At 41.0% G+C, this 22,713-nt stretch overlaps 1 protein-coding gene across 1 annotated transcript; it reads left to right on the plus strand.

Moving 5' to 3' along the window:
- Positions 1–2,883: 2,883 nt before the first annotated feature.
- On the plus strand, positions 2,884–20,352 carry BEST3 (bestrophin 3). Its single transcript, XM_030960328.1, has 9 exons — positions 2,884–3,035; positions 4,710–4,804; positions 5,346–5,579; positions 10,763–10,917; positions 11,618–11,695; positions 12,099–12,251; positions 15,516–15,596; positions 16,929–17,080; positions 19,446–20,352. The coding sequence occupies exons 1-9, from the start codon at positions 2,884–2,886 to the stop codon at positions 20,350–20,352; spliced, it is 2,007 nt and encodes a 668-aa protein (XP_030816188.1).
- The last annotated feature ends 2,361 nt before the right edge of the window (positions 20,353–22,713 follow it).

Below are 22,713 nucleotides of genomic sequence, written 5' to 3' on the forward strand. Positions count from 1 at the left end.
CTCCAAAACTTCTGTTGCAAGGGTAGGCCATACCTAAATGGTTGTTGTTCTCAGAGGAAAAAAAAACCACACAAATGCAGATTTAAATTTTTGTTTGCTGTGTTGAGAAATCTAACCAGACAAATGCATAGCTGTCTTTCATAGCTTTGTATAGTCAAAACTGTTCTGTAATCACCTAATCTGACCTAATGTATATTTTAAGACTTTGAATTATATTATCCTGAAGTCCCTATATGAACCCAATGATAAATGTTAAGGAAAGCATTTGCTTAGCAAGAGGATAAAACAGGGTGTACAATAGGCAAGGAGAGGAAACCAAGGCACCAAAGCCTAAAATTTCTGTAACAGTCCCACTTTTCTTTGCCCCAATCAGAGGCAGAAAGAATAAGCAGGGGCATCCAGTGTCTTCCAAGAATTTCTGTTCAGAGTCAAGGGCATTAAGTAAGGTGCTAAGAGATGGCTGGACTGTGATTAAATGAAATACAGTTGCTACAAGCAGACAAATTGCATTTGGTGGATAAAAATCTTCTCCCAGTCTAATGTATGTGGAAATATCCTTAATCCTGATTCCTGTTATCACTACACCTCTGCATTTGTGGCCAAAGCCAATCTGCTAGGCCTTGCAAGATAGGATTTGCTTCAGGTCTGTAGAGAAGGCAGACCCACTTTGTCCAGCTTAGCTACTGACCAGTTTCTGGCACTTTCCACTTTCTGATAGCTGGGAGACGGAATCCTTCCTGAACCTCCAGTGCAGAAACCAAGTCATGTTTTTGACACTAATGGCTGCCTTCCTGTAGAGCTGCAGAAGCTCCAAGGGTGTTGCAAGCAATCTTTTTTCCTCTGTGGCCCACAACAGATGCCCAGATACCAGAAGAGACTAGCAGAACCCCTCAGCCCCTGCCTGTCTCAGTTATATGAATTCTTCCCAAAGGTCATCTTCTGTCCTCAATTTGCCCTCAGCTTAAAGATCCTAAACAAGAGGGTGACTATCTAGTCCCCTGTTCTGATATTTGGCTGCCCCCACAATTAGCAGTTTATGTTTTGTTTCATCCTGCATTTGTCTGACTTCATCCTCTCATTGTGGCCCTGTGTTGTGCTGAGGGTCTGGGTTCTTGCCAAACTACAAGCCCTCCCATTATCAGACATCTTTTCTAGATCCAACTCCCTGCTGGAGATTTCCCACTGGTGATTTCCATTACAAAGTGGATATTAATGGGGAGATAGAGACACACTTGTTGGTAGCAAGGCTTAAACACATACTCCACACATCAATGGGCAAAATCTATAGGCTCCTACAATAGTTCCAGGAAACACAGTGTATTTTTAAGCATATTTTTTTACCCCATTCGTCCCCTATAGCCCAGCCACAGATTTCTTTCATTGTTCATAAAGCTCCACTTTTGCTGGAGAATGGACATCTTTGCCTCCATCTTCTTAAGCACTGCATCTTGACCCCAAGATTTTTAGCAGACAGGACTGCATTTCCATGCATGCCAGTCAGACAAGTTGGCTCTTGCATTGAACTTCTTGGAGTACAACAATAACAACAAAAAATTTAAAGGTCTGTGCCAAGGCTCAGGAAAAGAAAATGTATCATTTGGATTCTAAAGACCAAAACCCACGCTTTTTTTTTTTTTTAAAGAAAGGAAAAAAAGCAACACAAAAATATTCTTCAGACCCATGCTGGCAAATATCAAGCAATCATTCTGCAGAGGAAAAGAGACAGCCTGTCAGCAATACAAGGCTTATAGTGTCTTTTCCCTGCTGATTCCCTTGGTGACTAAAATAAAAACTGGTGCATTTACAGGTGAATTTTAATGGCTTACATTATGCTCTGCATCAGAGACACAGCCAAGATGCACAAAATATTTGTCATCTATTAACTAGGAGTTCAGGTTTTTCTCCCCCACCCCCCAATAAATTTGCTACAGTGGCATCACAAAAATATGGACAAGAATATTTGTGATACAATGTAACTTTCTTGATATTTTGTGCTTGTCTTAATTACTCTCTTTCTTGCATGCTGTATAAAACTGTTTTCATTGACATTTGGAGCTAGGATTTGTTTTGTAAGCATATGAAAGTTCCTGCAGCATCTCCCTGCACTGGATAAGCAAGTTCCAAGCCCAGCACAAAGTATTTACCTGTGTATTTTCAGTTGTGCTTTAATTACACTGTGTCTCACACTACCTACCTGAGCAGCCCTAGGGCTTGTTTTGCATGGCCATGCAATGCTGAGGTATTCAGGAGCAGTCTAGCTGCCAAGGAGAGAAATAACAGCATTCCCCAGCCGATTTCAGCTGCTGTCGTAACTGTTAATGAAAGAGGCAGTCCCAAAAATCTCATTTGTTTTTTTCAATTATTATAATTACCACAGCCAACTAAAAATACTGGCTGGGGGTGTACATGCATTTGTGGAATTTAGCTTTACTTCTGTTACCAAGAAGCTGAAAATTTTGAAAAAAATGTCAAGCAAATTTGTTTCCTAGTCTTCGCTCACACTAGAGGGGAGCAAACTGAGTGTAAGCAGAGACTGCAGAGGTCTAATATGTCCCTGCCACTGCCACCCAGAAAGGTGGCCACATTCAGTGCTAACTGCTGGGTTTGGGTGGTCATTGACATAAAGCCCAAATACAGCCTTGCACCAGTCACTCTGCAGGTCTCAACAGGGCTTGTAACTGCAAGATTTTTATTTATCCCTCTCTATAGATTTATGAATACAAACACCATGTATTTATGTACACATATTTTATATGTTTAAATTTACATGTATATCCATGTATCTATGTATACAAGGGTACATTCAAGTTAGGATACGCTGTCTAAAATGTTGTTGGTGTCCTGCTTCTCTTCTACTGTTTCTAGGCCCAGCCTACCACGACGATGACAGTCACTTATTCCAGCAAAGTAGCAAATGCCACTTTCTTTGGATTTCACAGATTACTCCTAAGGTGGAAAGGCAGCATCTACAAATTGCTGTACAGAGAATTTATTGTTTTTGCTACTCTTTACACAGCGATAAGTGTATTATACAGGTACACTCTTTCCAATTCACATCTCATTAAATGTTATGCTGAAGTTTCAGACTTCCTAGAGTTAGGCTAATGAATGATGGGGGGAGGTTACTCTTTACTTATTATCTTTTCCTTGGACATTTTCCAATGTGCTTACCTTTCCATGTTTACTTTAAGGTTCCAGAGGAAATATGTAGACTGTCGATACTGTTTATCATATTCAGCTGATTGTACTTTTAGCCTAGCATTGAGCAACCATCCTACTGAAGTTAGACTAAATAAAAATTAAGAACAAGCTTAGGTTATACAGCTTTTGTCATTCTGACATTGAGCTGTCAGTTGTGAGAGTGCCTCCTTGCTTTAGATCAAAGGTATAGACCTTTTGTTCTCCCTGCAGAACTCTGTCTTTTGTTGCTCAGTGGGAATTTAACAACACTGAGAGGTAATCATTTTGGAGTGAAGTTATATAGCCAAGAAAAGCAAAGTTTTGCTTCAAGCTAGGAAGGCATACAAACTTGATTTTTAAGCTTGCAAAAAAACCAAGTAAAACTGCATGGAAGCCAGACATGGTTATTATCTGTGTGTTACCCAGCAGCTGGCAGGAACATATTACAAGAAGAATTGCTTTTTTCACCAAGGTGTGAATTAGACACTGTATGACAGATGCAATGCATCAATTAGTACAGTGAAACTTTTAATTGATGAATTACATTACATAGAAGTATCAAAATTATGGTTCAGTTCTTACTGTGATCTCTAATTAGATCTCTGCTTTTTATTGGAAATAAGGAGAAAATGAGCTTCAGTTTTTCTCTGATTAATCACTATTTTTTGTTCAGTAATCTATACCTGTAAACAAAGAAAGAAAAATATAGCATTAATATTTAAAGGAACACAAAAGTCTCACAGTTATTTAAATTAATCTTGTTTTATTGAAATGTCAGGCAATTGAGGACCATGGTAAATACACCACAGAAAGCTTTCTATATGTGCTCCAGTTTATTGCACAATTGTAAGCAAAAACCACCAAATATTTGTTATATGTTCCATTTATAAGAAATCAAAGAATAACTGTAATACTCACCTATACAAATAAAAAAAAACTATACTGAAGCTTGTTGTATTTCATCAGACACCTTTTCCTGTGGGCTACTACCATGGCCCATTTGGTATCATTTGGTGAATATTTTCCTGATTGCAAAATACAGTTGTATTTTAATCTTGTGGAAAATAAAAATTTCATAGGAATAAGAATAAAAAAACCTGTTGCAACAATGTAACATTTTCAAATCAGAGGAATTCTATTGGTAACCTTTTGCAATTCAAGCAGACCTGAGCATTTCCATCAAGTACCAGTCTGGAAAAGGAAACTAAGTACTTGCAGACTTAGAGCTTGCTGTCATCTTTGGTCTGTATGGGACAGCAAACTGATTCTCCAGACATTTTGATCCAATTAGTAGTGCCATTCAAATTAGTCCTGAGAAAACTACAAAAACCAGGGAATAATACTGTTGTTTCCTCCAGCTTCTTTAATACTTGCCAAAAGTGTTCGGACCTTTCCCTTTAAGAATTTGCTTGAAGGCATTAGCCAAGGTTGCTCCCCAGAGTACATATCTGATTATTTATACATGTTTGCACTTAGTAGCTAGTGCCAGAATATTATGGAAGGACTGATAAATTTTATTTTTGCTGCAGATTTTTTCTTACAGGTAGCCAAAAACGGTTCTTTGAAAAATTATCGATTTACTGTGACAAATATGCTGAACAAATCCCAGTAACCTTTGTGCTTGGTAAGTACCAGTTAAATGTGAAATTATTCTTCAGCTGTGTCTCTGTTCAGGCTTTTTGTGAATGTTGGTGCATGGAAGCATTTCAGAGCTGAGGGGCATGCGGGAGGTTAGAGGTTCACAATAGTCATCTGCTTCCAACATCAACAGGCCTTCTCAAGTTCAAGTTGCTTTTGTCACATCAACATTTAAGCTCATGTTTTTAATATACTAACAAAAAATGTTCCCATATATCTAGATCACGACCACTTACACTGATACCTTGTACATGATCTCCGAATAAAATAAATTTACCCTGAGTTTCACTACACAAGAGGAAATTTGGAAATTCATGGGTATGAGATACTCAGCTGGAATGTACTGTTACATTGCGATGTCCATTAAATAATTAGTATTTATTGCATCCTGGGTTTTGACATGGCTTATTGCATTTATTCTGGGAAATGTAGCAGCTTAGTGATATGAACAACACTCTGCAAACTAAAATTAAAGTAACTGAAATCCTGATAGGCGCTGGACTTTTTTTTTCCCTTCTAACCCTCAGGTTTCTATGTAACTTTGGTGGTGAATCGCTGGTGGAACCAGTTTGTGAACTTGCCTTGGCCAGATCGTCTGATGCTGCTCATCTCCAGCTGTGTGCAGGGCAGAGATGAGTACGGGCGCTTGTTGAGGAGGACTCTCATGCGTTATGTGAATTTAACATCTCTGCTGATCTTTCGCTCTGTCAGCACAGCTGTGTACAAAAGGTTCCCTACCATGGACCATGTGGTTGGAGCAGGTACTGCCCTTTGCCTCCCCAAAATTGCTTTCCTTTCTCTCAGAGGTGGGAGCTCAGGGAGGGAAGGAGCCAGCCTCATTTTTTCTTTCCTGTGGCCCCACGTGTGCCTTGTACTAACCCACCTCAAAGCAATCACCTTTTTGTTAGTGACTTAGATGATATAACCTTAAGAGTGCATCTTTAATGTCCTTAAAGTCTTTAGCAACACTATAGAAATCAAACCAGTTTGGCAGTCTTATATGAATCTGCTTTCAGTCCCCATGGAGGCAATAGGCTTGCCTCAAACACTCAGGCATATGGAGCAGGTACAACATTCTCTAAAGTACAAAAAATCCAAAGTTGCAATATGGTATGATGTAGTAGGAATGGTGACTTGTTATATGGCATTGCCCCAATGTCTGGGATATAAATTGGTCTGGTGTATCAGAGACTGATCTCTGTAGGCACTTCACAAGCACAGCTTTATCCCAATTTTTATTTCAGTAGACTGCATTTTTAATAGATTGCACATTTTAAGTGTTGTGATTTACTTAAAAAACTCCTCAGCCCCAAGGGTTTTTTTCTTTGTATTGAAAAACTTACTTTATACTCAGTTTTTTCAATGATAACTAAACTAAGTATTAAACATGTCTTTGCTTTCTGCTTCTTTCAATAACATAGTGAGTGTAATGATGGTGAAGAGAGCTCAGTCGTGTAACTCTTTGATTGTCTCTCAAGGACTGACTGCTCAGTATTTTAAGGCAGGGTGTGGCACTGTGCCTTCTGACTGGCATGGTCAGTGTCAGAGGGAGAACAGCAATGCAAAGATGTGGGAATCTATTCCAAACAGAAGTCATGTTTTCTACCGAATGTCTTGAATTTCTTAAAATTATTCCCTTGGCAGATGTTAGTAAGCAAAGTTGTAGCAAGTTAAAATATGCAGTGTAATATACATATATACATTTCAAATATGTGTGAGAAGCTTTAGATATTAAAAAAAAATTAAAAAGCTAAGCAGAATGCACCAATCTTACTGAAAAAAACCCCAAACCATTTATGTAGGATTCATTGAATTTTAAAGCTCTCTTCCTTGTGCTGTGCAACAAAACTGTTTACCTGAGCCAGTGAGAGGTCAAGGAAGCTTCTGTCACTGTCCCCAGCAATCTGCTTCTGTTATGCACTGGAAAATTACAACATTTCCAGGCAGCTAATCCAGCTCTGCCTCCCTATTGCTAAAGACAATCTGTTCCAAAGAGACAGAATGTCACAGCATTGTACCACAATTGTAGACTGGAAAGCAAGTTTTGATTGTCGGTTTTTTTAACAGTGAAAAAATCTTCTACTATAAACTGTGTATATAAGTATAGAGAGTGTAGCCAGCTCTGGATTTCAGCACTTTTTTTTGTAGGTTTTAATTCATATTGTGCTGCAGAATTTTTATTGATGCAGTACTGAGCTTTTCAGGGTATATTTTGCTCCTGTTAATATCCAGTGACTTAGACAATTCTCTGCAATCATCCCCTCCTTAGCTCCCTGTGGCGTGGCACATCAGACTGCATGGGAGGGAAGTATTTAATATGAATGTGAGCAGCACAAATCTGATACTTACAGCACAGTCATCATTGAAACAACTTATAATGATTTTGCATTTTGCTGTCAAACTGTGAACTGCCATGACATAACTATTGCTACACACTTCTCTTTTCAGCAAATGAACTGCTTAAATTCATAGATTTTAAATTTGAGAACAGTGCCACAATGATCTAGTCTGACTCATCCATAACACAAAGCACAAAAGCTTGCTAGCAGCATCCTTTATCATGCTGCAATTTCTGACTGAGCTGTAATACCTTCTAGGAATGTAATCAGCCCAGATTTAAAATGCAGATGGCTATACTGGAGATTACACTGCATCCTAGGTGACCAGACGTTCACAACAGTAAACTTGCTGTTGAAGAGTGACATCTTATTCTCAGCCTGGACTTGCACAGTGCTATCTTCTATTCACTGGACTTTGTAATAGGTTTGGGTTCTTCTTTTTTTAATTAGAAGAAAACATACTTTTTCCCTCAATTGTTACCTGTTAGCAGACTGCATAAAGGCTTGAATGAAACTCAGGAGCTTCACCAACTGTAGGCTCTTCCTATAGGATACAGTCTTGAGTGCTGGGCCTTCCTTCTGACTATTTTTCATGTTTTAACACTTTGTAGGCAGTAGGTCCATGTGGATTCACTCCTTTGTGTTGCTGGCTGCTGGTGCACACATGCTGTAAGTGTCAAATGCAAGCAGCTGTCTTGAGCACAGCAATCATGTTGGCTGCAAGGTGAAAGGGGCAAGTTGGATGCTCAAGAACACAACTGTTAAAAAACAGAGTAATGAGTGAGCAGCTGAGCACAGAGCACCCCAAAAGAGCTGATGGGAAACATTGAAGGGAAACATGAGTTGTGAGCTCAGCAACATGAATATCTATAGGTGCCTGAAGACTGCAGTCCCAAATCCTCTACTGGAAGGAAGCACCTAAATTAACCCTTTCCTACGTAACACAGAAGCAAAAAATGAAACTTCTATCTACTTGATCATGATCCTTCTTCTCTAACCACTAGTATTAAAAATATTTAATATGAATAACCTGAACCAGTCTTGTCTCAAACCATTGAGTTTTGACAGGAGAACTGAATACTCTTTGAATCACTCATGGGAGAGCATGAGTGATTTTGTCCCAGCCAGGCTTGTGTTCTCATCCATAATATTCCTGTAACATCTCTTTGGCTGACACAGTTCACATTAGTATCCTTTGATTGTTTATTGATTGCTCTCCATGTCACTCTTCTGATACTTTCACAAGGATTCAGTGCCCTGCCATTCCTTAAATCATCCTTTTCATGATCCTGGCACAATGTTTGACAAATATTTCCCATTTTCTGGAGCTACTTTAGTCTTCCAGTGCTTGTCAAAACCAGTATTCTTGTTTATAGAGTCTCTTAGTTAATTCTTTGAATACTCCTAAATAAAAATAGCATGACCATATTTAGAAACCATGTAATTTTAATAACTGAAATTTTACATCCTCTCTTATATTTAATGAAATATAAAGTGTTTCCTTACCACTGCAATAACAGTGAGCTATTCTGAACTGTATGTTGTCTGTATTGCCAGCAGTAAGAGCAATCCAGAATTAGTATTTTCTGCAGTAAGAATACTGGACATTATTAATATTAATCAAAGAGACTATTTAATCAATATTAACACAAACACTTCAATGCTGATTTGAACTTTATCATTTAAAAAATCAGACTTTGTTGAGCTTTCTGAACAGAAGGTGCCCAATTTCAGTGGAAAGCTGAACTGATGTTTTTTGTGAACCCTTTCAGGCTGAGTCTTTGCAGAGCCTCCAAGTGACTTGCATCCAGTGTTTACTCCAGACTCAATTTTTTGTTTTTCTGTCTGTCTGTTTCAGCCTGACAGAAGCATCTTTTCCTGTCCTGTAATAAGCAGGCTGGCTGGACAAAAACTAAAGGCAGCCTGAAAGACTGACTTTTGGGAGTCAAGAGCCATGACTAGCAGGTTAATTTGTCTGGTCACCTGATTATTTCTGTGAAATTAATTATGAGAAATGCAAAATGCCCAGGGAACTTTTAAAAGCTTTATCTTATTCTGTTCTGAAATTCTATGATACTGCCTGAGTACTGTCTCTTGCTGCTGAGTATTTCCTCTTCCACAGTGTTTTCTGTCCTGTCCTTGCCTTCCTTCTCAGTAGTTGCAGTATTTCATACCTCCTGTGTAGGCTTGTTCCAGCTGTACAATAGTGACATTTTCCTCAAAAACAGAATATTTAAGATCACTGTGTTTAGCAAATGTCCTTTAACTTAATTCACATTTCTATGCATCACAATTGAGTTTATATATATTTATTTGTTTGCTGTGTCATGTGTCATTAGCAATGTTAGCCATAATGGACATATTCTTAGTTACTCATTGGAGTCTACTGTCAATTCTCTTACTGAATTTTCAGCATTCAAACTTGTAATTGGTTGGCTGAGCCCCCTATTTTGGGGCTGTCATGTTACTAACTTTGTCTTATTTCAGAGCTAATGTCAATACAACAAAAGAAGCTTTACACCCACATGATAGATGTCACATACCTGAGCAAAAACTAAGATCCTTCAAACATGACAATTGCTCCAATGCCAGAAAATACAGGATTTGGAGAAAGGAAAATGTGAATTTTCTGAGGTTGTTTTTGTCAAAGCCTGGGTGGAAGGAGGACAGCAGAGCAGAGCTTTCTTCCCCAGAGGGGTAGAGTTGTTGCTCCAAAAGGCAGCTGTTCCTTTGCCAGTCCCAGGCAGAGATTGGCTCTGGTGCAGGATTTGTCACCCACAACCCTGGCTCCCTGGTTATGTGACCTTGGACTTGCTTGCAGCAGGGGAAGCAGGGCTTCACAAGGCAAGAGAACTCTTTAGGAAAGCTAAAACCTTCCCAGCTCCCCAGCAAGGCAAATTGCCAGGCAGAGAGCATCTTCATCTTGCAGCCCCACAGCATGTCACCTGGCCCAGTGTCCCCTTAGCAGCAGGATTTCTGTGCATGATTCCCTCTTCATCTCTTTGCATGCCTTTATAACCCCAAAGAAAACATCAAACAATCTGTCAGGGAAGTATTTCACTGGCAGAAGGCACACACTCTGTTGGGCTTTGTTTCATGCATGCGCTTGTATCCTCTGTTGCTTGCTCACTGCTTTGCAGATATAACAAAAAATTATCAGAATCAGAAGGTCATGTAACCACCCTTACAATATGTCAAAATGTTTCTGAAAGCCATCATTGGTGGAAAATGTTTCTTGACTGATACGTCCAGTTCCTTATTTTTCTAAAAGCAGAATATGAAACTAGAGAGTAATTTGTACAATTCTTAGTACTCTATGTATCTATCATCTATCAGCAGTTAGATATAAGAACACAGTAATAATTAATTATTGCCTATATTGGTAAGGAAGAATTTGGCATAGGTAATTAATGCAAAAAGAAGTTCTTTCAAGCAAGATCTGTCTTAGGTTTTTTTTAAGAAGAGTTTACTAGTTAGAATTATAAGTTGTGTTTAACAGAGTTCTTTGCAAATAATACATAAACAGATAAAAACATACTCCAAATTTATAGAATCATAGAATAGCATAGAATAAATGAAGGTTGTTTTGTTTTTTTGGTAAATAGGTTTTATGACAAAATATGAAAGAAAACTTTTTGATGATCTTAAGTCTCCCCACCTGAAATACTGGGTCCCATTTGTCTGGTTTGGAAATTTGGCATCAAAGGCACGAAAGGAGGGAAGAATTCGAGACAGTGTGGATCTGCAGACACTGATGAATGTAAGTGGAAAAAGAAAATCTACAAAAAACTAATCTGAAATTGCTATGTTGCTTTTCACTTACATAATTGGTTTTATTTAGTATGCACAGATCTCCTGTGTCATCTAAATGACCTTACTCACGATTTATCCCACTTTTCTTTGTGTACCAATGCACACTTAAACACACAGCAGCATTCACTGGGATTCTTTTTAATATGACTAAGAAGGTATTGCAAAAAGCAAAAAATTGATGAGTAAAAAATTGTTGTAACATCACTCTAAATTCATACTTGTCCCATTGATAAAAATATGAGAAATGAGAATAATTTGGCATTTTGAAGATTTTATTATCAGCTTCAGAGAAGATAATCTCCCTGAATATTTCATTAAGTGGTGAAATATCATTTTTATGATGTAATATATTCTCTTTCATGTATCACTACACTGTGAATAAAATAGGAGCAGAAGATGAATTGTGAAGAAATACAAAGTATACTAAGCACTCCAACTCCATAAACGAAGTCAATATTCAAATGAGGTGCTGGGTACAGTTATAGTATCAATTTATATATACTTTACTTTCTTTTCTCCCTGTCCTTTTATATGTGCAAAAATGAACGGCAACAAAATATTTACAATTCAGAATTGTATCCCATGCAATTTTATTTTGTTGTGGCTTCTTACTGGTTGGTTTTTTGGTTTTTTTTTTCCCCTTTTAGGAGATGAATAAGTACCGATCTTGGTGTAGCCTTTTGTTTGGTTATGACTGGGTTGGAATTCCACTGGTCTATACCCAGGTACTGAGCTATTATCCTCTAGAAAGTTCAAGACACAATTTCCGTAAAAGGGGGATTGGAACCACACATTCATGGTATAAACCATTCATAGTCCCAACCTGAGTCTCTGAGATACTGAGCATTGGTTCACTTGCACAGGATCATGGAGGCCTGGCATATTTAATGCAGAGATGTTTTGAAGATCTTGGATAATTTGGAAGAGGGGAGGGAAGCACTGAAATGTTCTTCTGTTTCCTGAGTGTTCTTCCTGGCCGTAATTATTCCTGTGGCCTCTGTATTTGCAATACCTCCTACAGATTTATAAATTATATGGCAAAAGGCAGACAAAGGCCTTTGGGTATGGGTTACCCTGTGCATAAGATTGTATTGGTTCATTATTTCAATGAAGTTCTGTTCTTTGCAGGTTGTTACTCTCGCAGTCTATACCTTTTTCTTTGCCTGCCTGATAGGGCGTCAATTTTTGGATACTGACCAAGGGTACCAGGGACATGACTTAGATATTTACATTCCAATCTTCACACTGCTGCAGTTCTTCTTCTATGCAGGATGGCTCAAGGTAAGCTGGCTTTCTGGACAGGTGAGGGGGGAACCCTCCCTGGGGGGCAGGTCAAGGTGTCAGATCTGTGACACACGTGTAAAATCTCCAATGAATACTGAAATTACACCAGAGGTGAATTCAGCCTGAAGTGCTCTGTGGTCATATAGAAATAGCATGCAATGCATTTTTAATTCCACCTGATAGACCGTATAGTAAGAAATGGTGGTGAATCTGAAAGAGCCCATTTTAGTAGCACCAATGCCACAACTCCAAAGGTGTATTACTCCCACAAGGTCTCAGGACTTGAACTATAAAATGACAGAAAAGAGATTATAAAACCCTTTCTTCCACTCCATTCTGAAGTGGGGAGCTATGGCTGCAGACCTGGCAACAGCTGAAAGGGACTGAATGATACCTTCTTCTTATGATCAAAGCTGGAAGTATCTGCTGTTAACCTCATCAGATGCAGGCAATTAAAGGTCCCCAGTTCCAGAGGGCTATGAAGGAGTGACAGACTATATTGGCTAGAACCCCACTGCATAAAAACGTTCATTAAGAAGAAGAATTGTAGAGGAATTGGATGCTGCCCATCAGCCTGTTGATGACTGCTAGCTAACATATCACAATCAATCTGATAGCTGAGTAATTAAACCACATACCTCAAGGTGATTCTCTCCTCTGAAACAGACTTGCTGGAAAAAAGTTTCATTGGGGTCCATGTACATTAGATTTCCTTTTGTGATTATCAATCATGGATGGAAACATAGAGCTAACTTTTCTGCTAGAATATAGATTGAACACAGCTGTCTATAGACACACCTTCCCACAGCCAACTCTGAAGGGCAGAGTAGAGAAGACAGCGCACCAAGCTGGCAGATTGTGAGGAAAAGTAAAATGCATGCAGGACAAGCTCCTCTAGTGTTGCGTCCTAGGAAATGAGGGGGAAAAGGATTTTGCTGCATAGGGACCAGCCTGGATGGGAGCAGGAGAGAGAAGAGAGGCCGGTACAGTGAAGGCAGCAACTTCTGGAGAAAAGTGAGGCTTTATCTGTAGGTGGTGTCTTCCCATTATACTAGAGGGTCAAAAACTGTAAGCTGTTCCTCTTGACTGGCCTGCTGGTGCCCCTGAGGGGAAATGGGTTTTCCTTCTTCAGCACCCAAGGATGTTTATAGCATCTCCTCCTATAGTTAGGCTCAGAGCTTCCAGCCAACTCCTGGCTGTGGCAGGTATGAGATGCCATTGTAACTGAAAAATATTCTGCATAAGGAAATGAAAGAGAGGAGGAGAAGTTTTTGAAAGTTAATTTAATATCAGCAGAGTTTCCTCAGATTGGGGGTTCATCCAAACCTTCAGTGCCCCAAGTCAGGATATTTTTGTCTTGAAGGTTACAGCCAGTTTCCTGCTGAGAGTGTTGGACTTTGGCTGCCAGGCACCAAAAAGGGCCCTGAGGTATTGACTTCCAGTAACTTGGCAATTCCTCAGAAATAATGGGTAAGCTGAGCTCATTCCTTGGCCTCAAGCCTGGTCTGTCATACCTATAATAAAGGGCCAAAGTTTCCCTCTCAAAGTTACATGAGACGCTTCTAAATCCCCATTTTCTTTACAGGGACAGATGAACTGCCCAAATGCAGAGTTTAGTTGTCCATCACTACATTCTTTTCTGGAGAATAAAGTCATGTCTCACATGCCAGGACCAGGTCAGCCAAAAAAAACCATCACAACTATTTTCTCTGTCCCAGTCCTCACTTTTTTAAGCTCATGTGATAGGTTTTATGGTGGACTTCTGGGTGGTGGTCTGCTGGCTTACATGAAGCTGATCCATGTCTTCCCTGGAGAGCCGCAACACAGACTGTGTTCTGGCTCCTCCCTTTTGCAGCACTTACATAGCTGTACCCAGAATTTAATGCCATGTGAATGAGTGAGCAGAGGTGACCCTTGTCTCCTTTCTTTGCTCCCACCTTACAGGTGTTTTTGTAGTGTTAATCTACTCAGCAGTTCTTTTGTCGTATGCCCATGCTGGCCTGGGAGGTGGTGTCCTCAGGGAGTCAGCAAGTGCTTATCCACAGATACAGCCTAGAGGCACACAGGAGAAATATCCAGGGAGCAGTGCCTTACAGCTATAAGTTATTTAGACATAGCTGTCCATGGTGAGGTTAATGAACAGGACTGTTTAATCATACAGTTGCTTTACCCATATCTACATTAAACCAAGGACCCTACTGCTGCTCCTGTACATGGCCCCGGTGATCACAAGGAAGGCTTATTAAAAATATTATCAAAAATATTATCAGCTTCAAAACCAGGGCTTAAAAAGATAAACAGAAGGAGAAAGGAATGGAGGGAAGAGGATATTTAATGTCAGTGTACCAAGAAACTAGGAAATAGAGAAACAGTCTGAATTTCCTAATTTTTTTTTCTATTTAATCTTTTTTTTTTCCTCCATCAGCAGTATGTGCTTACTCTCCACACAATGTACTTTAGTGATCATGGGGGTGGGGGCAGTCTCTGTGGGCTTTTTCACTGGATGTGGGGAGCCAGAGAGGGTACCTTTCCAGACTAGTTCTCAGACTAAGGTACCACACCACAAATGTGTCTGAGCTCACAGTTTGATTGTGTCCTCCACGGGATGAGCTTCTGCTCTGCAGTTTAATCACTTCAGGTACACAAACCCAAGCCAGCAGGCTGAATTAAAGACAGGTTCTGTCTCTGGGATTTGGCTAGCATGATGTGGAGTTGACTTGAGCCAAGTATTTTTGTACACAGCTTTTCCTCAAAAGCCCTGGAAGGTTGCTATTGGGGTTAATGCTGATAAAGAAGTAGGAGCTGAGGGCTGAGGGGAAGAGATGAACTCTACTCCCTCCAGCAGACTCCAGCTGCAAGGCTTGGGAATACTGACCCCATGGGCTGGTGGACTATTGCAGACAACAGTGCAATAACAGAGCCTCTAGCTGCTAAACCATTCATCTAAATGAGCCAAAGCCAGCAGTAAGGAAAGGTAATGACTATTGGATGTGACAATTACCTTGGCCCTGACATGTCTCAGTTCCCAGCAGGCCAGCACTGACAATTGTGATTGACAGCGCCAGCAAGGCACAGAGATATGAATCTATAGTGAAAGCAAGCTGCTCCTTGGCTAGGCTGGCAGAACAATCGCACAGGAGCTCAAGCTATGATTGCAAGTGACAGGCAGGGAGACAGAGAAAAATCCAATCCTACTTTCTCTGCAGCAGTAGTCCTGACATGGCATGCCAGCCTCTCTTCACTGTCTCGTTTTCTTTCCAGGTCGCTGAACAACTCATTAATCCCTTTGGAGAAGATGATGATGATTTTGAAACTAACTGGTGCATCGATAGAAATTTACAGGTTGCTGTTATTTCTACTTCTAGCTTTACTCTACCATAGGTTATCATTACATCTAATGCTATGTCTTAAATTGAGGAATAAATCAGGGCAACAAGTGCTAGGAAAACATATTCTTTCCCTGAAGGATCACCTGTGGCTGTGATCCACAGAGTTTGTTTTCACAACCTAATTCATCTTGATTTTGGTATTTGGCCTTTACAATGCCTGACTAAACACGCAAGCAGCTGACCTTAGATTATAAAACCACTCTGTGCCTGGAAAAATATGTAATGTGGGTCAATCTTGCAAAATCCAAAATTCATTGCCACATAGATAAGAACACATTTTGCTAATCTGAATGTCTCATGATTAAAATATTGTATATGAACCTTCCTTTAAAGAGAAAGACAACAAAAATTAGTAAAAACACCAAGCAGGGCCCTGAGCTAATAAGCAGGGCCAGTAGCATGACTCCTCTTGGGATGCTGTCACCCACAGCAGTATCTGTGGTCAGCACAGGAGCCAGTGTCCCCAGTCACAGGGGCTGTGAGATGACAAGGGTACAGTTTTATTCCTGTTACCCCTGATTCCCAAAGAGCCCTGGCTGTTGTGCTCTCAAGGAGCTCAGAGACAGGAGGAGATCCCACAGCACCTTGCTGCTCCCCCTGCATAGAGCCAAGCACAGGGCTGGCTGAGCTGCTGTCGGACTCCACTCCAGGAAAGCCGAGCCCAGGAGTTAGGGGGGACAAGGGCCAAATAAACCACCAAATTAAGCAAAGCCAGAGTAAGCCATGCAGGTATATGCAAGAATGGGAAAGGACTTCACATGGACAAAGATGCTCTCTGGCTTAGCACCATGTCAGGATACTCAAGCTACTGTGCCTTAGAGCCTGTTGTGTAAAATTTATTAGAAGGATGTTCACATACTTGATTTAGAATGTCTTAAAATGGCAATGAAGCCTATCAGAAAGATTCTTGACCTCTGGACACTGCAAGGAGCACGTATGTAATATTTTACACAGATTTTCCATAGCACATAAAGGATCACATCTAACTCATTATATGTGTGGGAAGGACTTCAATCTGGCACAAATATCTTTGCAGTACAGAAGAATCAAGTTATGATAAAATTTATTCTCTCAGGAGTATAGGCAGATATAGGGGGTTTATTTTGTAACACTGAGTCTCTTCCTAATACCCAGGCCATCATATACACAGCTTATGTTAAAGGGTTTCTGAAAGAAATGTTGACCCAGGGAGTATCTGGAGTCAGCACAGGAGCCTGAAAAGTAGACTATTTCATATACTCCACTATGTTGAAAGTGACATGATTTATGCAAAAAAAAATTTAAGGTTTCACTTCTGGCTGTGGATGAGATGCACATGAACTTGCCAAGGATGGAGAAAGATATTTACTGGAATGATACCTCTGCCCGCCCACCCTACACAAAAGCAGCTGCTGATTACTGTATTCCTTCCTTTCTTGGATCAACTATTGAAATGGGGTGAGTGGCACTAAGGGTCCTTAATGCCATCAGAAAGGTCACCACCCCCACAGTCTGCATGGGCTGGCAGACAGCCAGTGCAGGGATGTGGGCTCTGGTGATACTTCCAGCGGAGAAGGTGGAAATGGCAAAAGAAATTAGGAGGGAGTGGACAGGCTGGTGTTGGTGGGAGGGTGTCTGCAGTGGTCCATGTGTTCATCCAAGTTGTGCATACGTATCTTAAATTGTATCATCAATAAATAGAGTGTGTTTGCAGGGGGGGGTTTGTTGATAGTCTCTGAACACATTTGTTGGTGGTCTCTGAGCACAGGATGATACCTGAAGACAGTGACTGACTTATCTTAATGGTACTTGCTTTGCTACAGCTTCTTCATGCATCCTCAATTAGCCAAGTAGCTATTCCTTTGTTCATTTAGTTAGCAGACGACAGCTGAAATCAGTCCAGATTTTTGTGAAGATCAACAACAAATCATCTTAAATGTTTTATGACTTTTTATTGACTAATAATCCTGGCATGGAAGTTAAAATGGCCAGATTTTGTGAAGGTATGAAGAGGGTTTATTTGCAGAGATCAACAAGAGCAATGGTTACAAAGAATAGAGGGATGGGACTGCCCCCTGTTGTCAGGATCTCTATGAGGAATCAGTGACAGGCCAGTTAGCTTAGAAGCTGTTAGTTTAAATACTTGTGACATTCTGTAATACAGACAGAACAATAAGCGTAAATACCATCATGCCTGACAAAATACCAGGCAAGTAGACGTTCTCATCTGAAAACCTTTTTAAAAACTTCACAGAAGACATTTTTTTAACTTTAAAATTTATCTCAAGATATTTACAATTTTCCCATCATTTCCCACTTTTATCAAAATAAAATGTCTTTAATTTTTTTGTTTAATTTGGCCTCAAAATTGTGGTTTTCTCATTTTTGTTCTTCTTAATTTTTCATTTTTGCATGCATTCTACTACAAAGGACAATGGTTTTATCACACACAGCCTTTTCAGAAGTTATTTCCTTCTGGAAAAAACTATAAAATGGCAAAAAGAAAAGTAAAGAAGGAAGTAAAAAAACTAAAGAAGAAAAATTCATAGAATATAATTTATTTTAAGGTAATTTCTAGGGGGAAAAGGTGGCAAAGACAAAACATCATTAAGTCTGCAAACAATTTTTTAATAAAAAAGTACTTCACACAAAAAAATTAAGGAAGGAGAAAATGAGAAATAGCTCCCTGATAGCTCCTGTGGAATGCAAACAACTATGATGTGTTGACTTTGTATTAATTGTCTTCTCATGTGAACCGTTTCCTGTTCATATTTCTAAAAATTATGGATAACTCTTATGCAAACTTCAAAAACAAGTTCTAAAAATTCTTCCAAGTCCAAAGCAAATATATAAAACTTGAGCCCAAACCCAAAGTCTTCTCCAGTCACCTCAAGCTAACATCTGGAACAAGTTGCCTAAAGAGGTGTCCCATTCCTATAAACATTCCCGGCCAGGCTGGATGGGGCCATGAGCAACCTGATCTAGTTGAAGGTGTTCCTGCTTATCACAGGGAGGTTGGATTAGCTGCCTTTAAAGGTTCTTTCCAACATAAACTATTCTATGATCTCCACAAATGCTGGATGAAGTTCCTCTGTCCCTCCAGGTTAGAGTTGCCTGCCTGTGCTCCATGCCTCAGATTTGGCCCAGGTCCCTTTGCCATTCTTGGCCTTAGGACAGGTGACTGGGCCAGTTTGGCTTGCCCAGACTGCGCTGTCAGTGATGTGCACTGAATTCACTGGCATGTGCAGCAATAGTTGTTCTCATGAAGCACCAAGGCTGTGCAGGAGAAGAGTACAAGGTACAAGTGAGACCTTCAGACACACTGTCATGCCCCAGAAGTAAGTGAGATTTGGCCATCTGAGTAATTTCAACATTTTTTGAAACTGTTGTCCTCTGCTTCCAGCAGTAGCTTTTTCACTGTTGCTATTTTCCCTGAAGGATTCTCCTGAAAAAGTAACTACAGCACTGAATAGGGTTCCTTTCTCCCCTTTCCCTCACACTGAGCACAAGCCTAACCATGTGGAGCAGCCTCAGAAGGCTGCAGCTCAAGTATGAAATGGCACCAGATGCCTGGCTGGATGCCCTCCCAGCCTGGTCCGTAGGAGAAGAGACATCTGGATGTGGAGAGTTCTTTGTGTGAGCTGGCTAATTCAAGGGCACAGACACCCTTTACTGGCACCCACATCCTTTTCTTCCTTCTCTTTAGGGATACACTAGGGCCTTGGTTCCTATGTCTTGGGTCCTATGTCTGAGACAGAGGGATAAATGTGTATTGATGCTTCCTATATTTAAGTGACTTGTACTACCTGGCTTTACTTGGCAGGCTGGCTGATACCGAGTTTCTCTATGGGGAAGAGTGGCCTTGGGAAGAGGAGAAACACCAGAGACAGTATTCGGTTTTGAGAAGAGTCAAGAGGTTTCTCAGTGTCCATGAGGGTCCTTCATACCCCGCTCACCAGCGTTACAGCCGGCAGACAAGTGAGAATTCGGTGTTTTTCCCAGCAGATGAAAAAGGGCACATCAGACGGCTGCAGGAAATGCACACAAGAGGGAGGCACTCTACCTTAAGCTTCAAGAAGAAACATGAAGGAGTTAGCAGGAGTAACAGACTTCATGGCAGCCGAGAGCTAGGACCCATAACAGAAACCTCAAGGAACGAGGCACAGTTTGGTGACAGTGACACCTCATCTGAGACAGCCAGGCCAGTTCCTGAGGTCATTGTTTCTGAAGCCCAGGAGATTGAACCTGGTGTGCGGGACAAACCAGAGCTGCCAACAGAGTGCTCTGCAAGCATGCCAGAAGAGAAGCTCCAAAAGATCATAGCTGAGGCAAATGTGGCTCTTCTGAACCAACCCTTTTTCCCCCCAGAAATGACTCCATACTTCTCAAGTTCAGAGGTGCATCAGTCACTTCCTAGTGTGATAGGAGAGCCCAAACATGAGCCCCAGGTTAGTAACATAGCTGGTCTCATAACAGACCATGAGAGAAACCTTCAGCGATGGAGTTTACCAAGCTTCCATAGTCCTAGTACAGCATCAAATGCTGACGATGAACCACCTTCAACAGATTCTGGGACTACTTCACCTCAAAGGACATTCAGTGATGGAAATAATGGTACTTCTGCTTGTGCTCCACAAACATTTGAGATGCAGGACTTATGGGAAAACCTGGACAGTAAAGAAACAGCCATAGTAGAATTTTCTAATGAGGAGAGTGAAAGAAAACTTTGACCATTCTTCCTCTGGGTTTGACTGAACTTCTTGTCTTCTCTTGAACGTGGTTCTCACACAAATTTGCTGAAAGTCTGGAAGGGCAAACTCAGTACTCAGACAAGTCATGAACAACATTCAACAGAGGATTTGGGCACCTAAATAGGAGGCATTGTGGTGACATATTTTAAGCCACTTGGTCATTGGCTTGAAATCTGTGACTCCGTAGGAAATACATTTACAGAGAGTACTGGGAGCCTCAGGATGTATATGGCAGTGAGCTGTGCAGACATAACTAGAGGAAACACTAAGGTTTTCAGAAGAGTGGGTATGGTTCTGTCTACTTTGGATATATACTGAACTCTGCTGCCTTTGTCTGCTCTGTCAGCTTGAGGTCCATGACATCCCCGTAAGATCCACCAACAGTTTTGGTTTCTACTCAGGTAGCTCAAAGGCAAGATGTGGGCTCAATTCCTTTCTCAGCCTGGAGAGATTCAGCCCATCATCTCTCACTGCCTGGAGGAACACTTGAAAAATCAGGCCCCACATTTGTGTAGGACAGTATTCTGCCCCACTCCTGATGAAGCTATGCCACTAAAGAGTAGAAAAAATAAAAGGATTAAATGTTTAATTTCATTTTAAATAATGGAAGGTGCAAAATAGCTGATGAGTTGGGCATGGTATGTCTGAGCCCTGGAGCACATATGTGGCACACTCAGTGACAGTTTATTGTAAAATGAGGCTCCCAGGTGACTTCCCTAGGGATGACGGGGCTGCAGCACTCTCTCAAGAGGTGATGGAGCTGAAAGTGCAACTAAGCCTAGGGCTCCACTCTCATGGAGATCCTCAGCTGGAAGTGCACAGGCTGTAGTCATCCCAGGCAGACAACAAAGTGACCCATGACTCCTACCAAAACTGGTCTCTGCTTCCTAAACCTCTCCCCCACTCCCTTGCTAACTAGATGTACCACACACATTCTTAATTAACCCAAACCTGAGTCAGCATTTGCTGGCTCCTGCTGCTCCAGGGATGACCAATCCACCTCCCTAAACCTGCTGATAGTGACCTGGCCTTTCAGCCATCACTCCTGCAAAAGAAGCCTCAAAGTAGGCCAGGAAAGCAGCCACAGCTCCTTGGGTTTAGCTCTCAGCCATGTTTACAGAAGTGCAGTCTGGAGCATGTTGCCAATGTTCTCCCATCAGTGAGTAGAGGACAGACAAGGGAGAGACAAAGTAGCTCAGGGACTGAAAAACAGAGAGATGGGGGGGACCAAAAGTTGTCAGTCTGCAACAACCAGCAAAAGCAATATGGACTGCATGGACAGCAAGTCCACTCAGCTCTCTTGCTCAGAAAGTTGCACTTAAAAAAAAACCAGCCTCTCTGCCATAGTAACTGGTAACACCAGTGGCTCCTGGGAGACTTTAGGACTCCATGGACCTAGGAAGGGAATGAACAGATCTACCTGCTCCTGCTCCTACAGCCAACAGCTCCAAGAGGAGCTCTTCTAGCTGGCATCACATACAGCAGGACCCTGTCTCCTCTGGGTAAGTTTTGAACAAAAATCAACTGCCCTCCCCACCTGTACTTCTTCCAGCTTTATTTCAGCCTGGAAATTGGCTCCTGCTGCTGTTTGTTAGGCATGGTCTGAGCAGAGCCACACTCTCAAACCCTCCAAAGACACTAGACAACAACACGTTTGTTTGTCCTGTCAGTTCAGGAAGCAGAGGACACTTGGCCCAAGGAAGCACTGTTTAAACTCATATTATGTGAATTCCAGTTATGCAGGAAAGCCAAGAACAGATTTGCCAGGCACCTATGGAAGGACTTCTTCACACCATGAGATGAGGTGACACTGGTGTCTGACAGCAGCTTATTGAAATTTGATCACAGTTTGGAGTCAGGCGTTCTGGTGCAACCTCACACTTGCCACTCCACAAGCCTTCAGGCAATTCAGGTTGCTATGTTTAGGTTTGACCAACAAAATGAGAAACTCTATGGAGTGAAGTTATACAGAAATAAACAACGCCTTAGCCTCACAGTCCAGTTTTCTGAATGGCCCTTAAGCAACATGTGGAAGCATTCCCTTTTTCCTCCTGATTCCCTCTTTCTCATAGCTGAAGCCACACTTTTCAATTCAATGTTTCTCAATCTAATTGCCTCTGCAGCTGTCAAGGAACTTAATTTACCAATGTGCTTAACTTAAATAAATGGCTAATTTTAAGTACAAACAATACATTTTAAGGACAGCCAGACCGCTCCAGTCACACAGCTAGAAACAAAGTAAAAGTAACTGCTGCTCTCCTCCGCAGCACTTTTGTCAGAAGAGCAGTACAATTTTATGGGGAGTTTGGCCATACTCCTCCCAGGCAGACATGTATAAGT

Source organism: Camarhynchus parvulus, chromosome 1A (genome assembly GCF_901933205.1).
Source record: "Camarhynchus parvulus chromosome 1A, STF_HiC, whole genome shotgun sequence".
In the NCBI taxonomy this organism is placed as follows: Eukaryota; Metazoa; Chordata; class Aves; order Passeriformes; family Thraupidae; genus Camarhynchus; species Camarhynchus parvulus.

Bases quoted from the DNA above. Each gene is read 5' to 3' on its own strand.
- BEST3 (XM_030960328.1), top strand. From the start codon at position 2,884: ATGACAGTCACTTATTCCAGCAAAGTAGCAAATGCCACTTTCTTTGGA. The intron at 11,696-12,098 runs GTACTGAGCTAT...TGTTCTTTGCAG, and splicing joins TTCCACTGGTCTATACCCAG to GTTGTTACTCTCGCAGTCTA. The intron at 15,597-16,928 runs GTTGCTGTTATT...AAAAAATTTAAG, and splicing joins GCATCGATAGAAATTTACAG to GTTTCACTTCTGGCTGTGGA.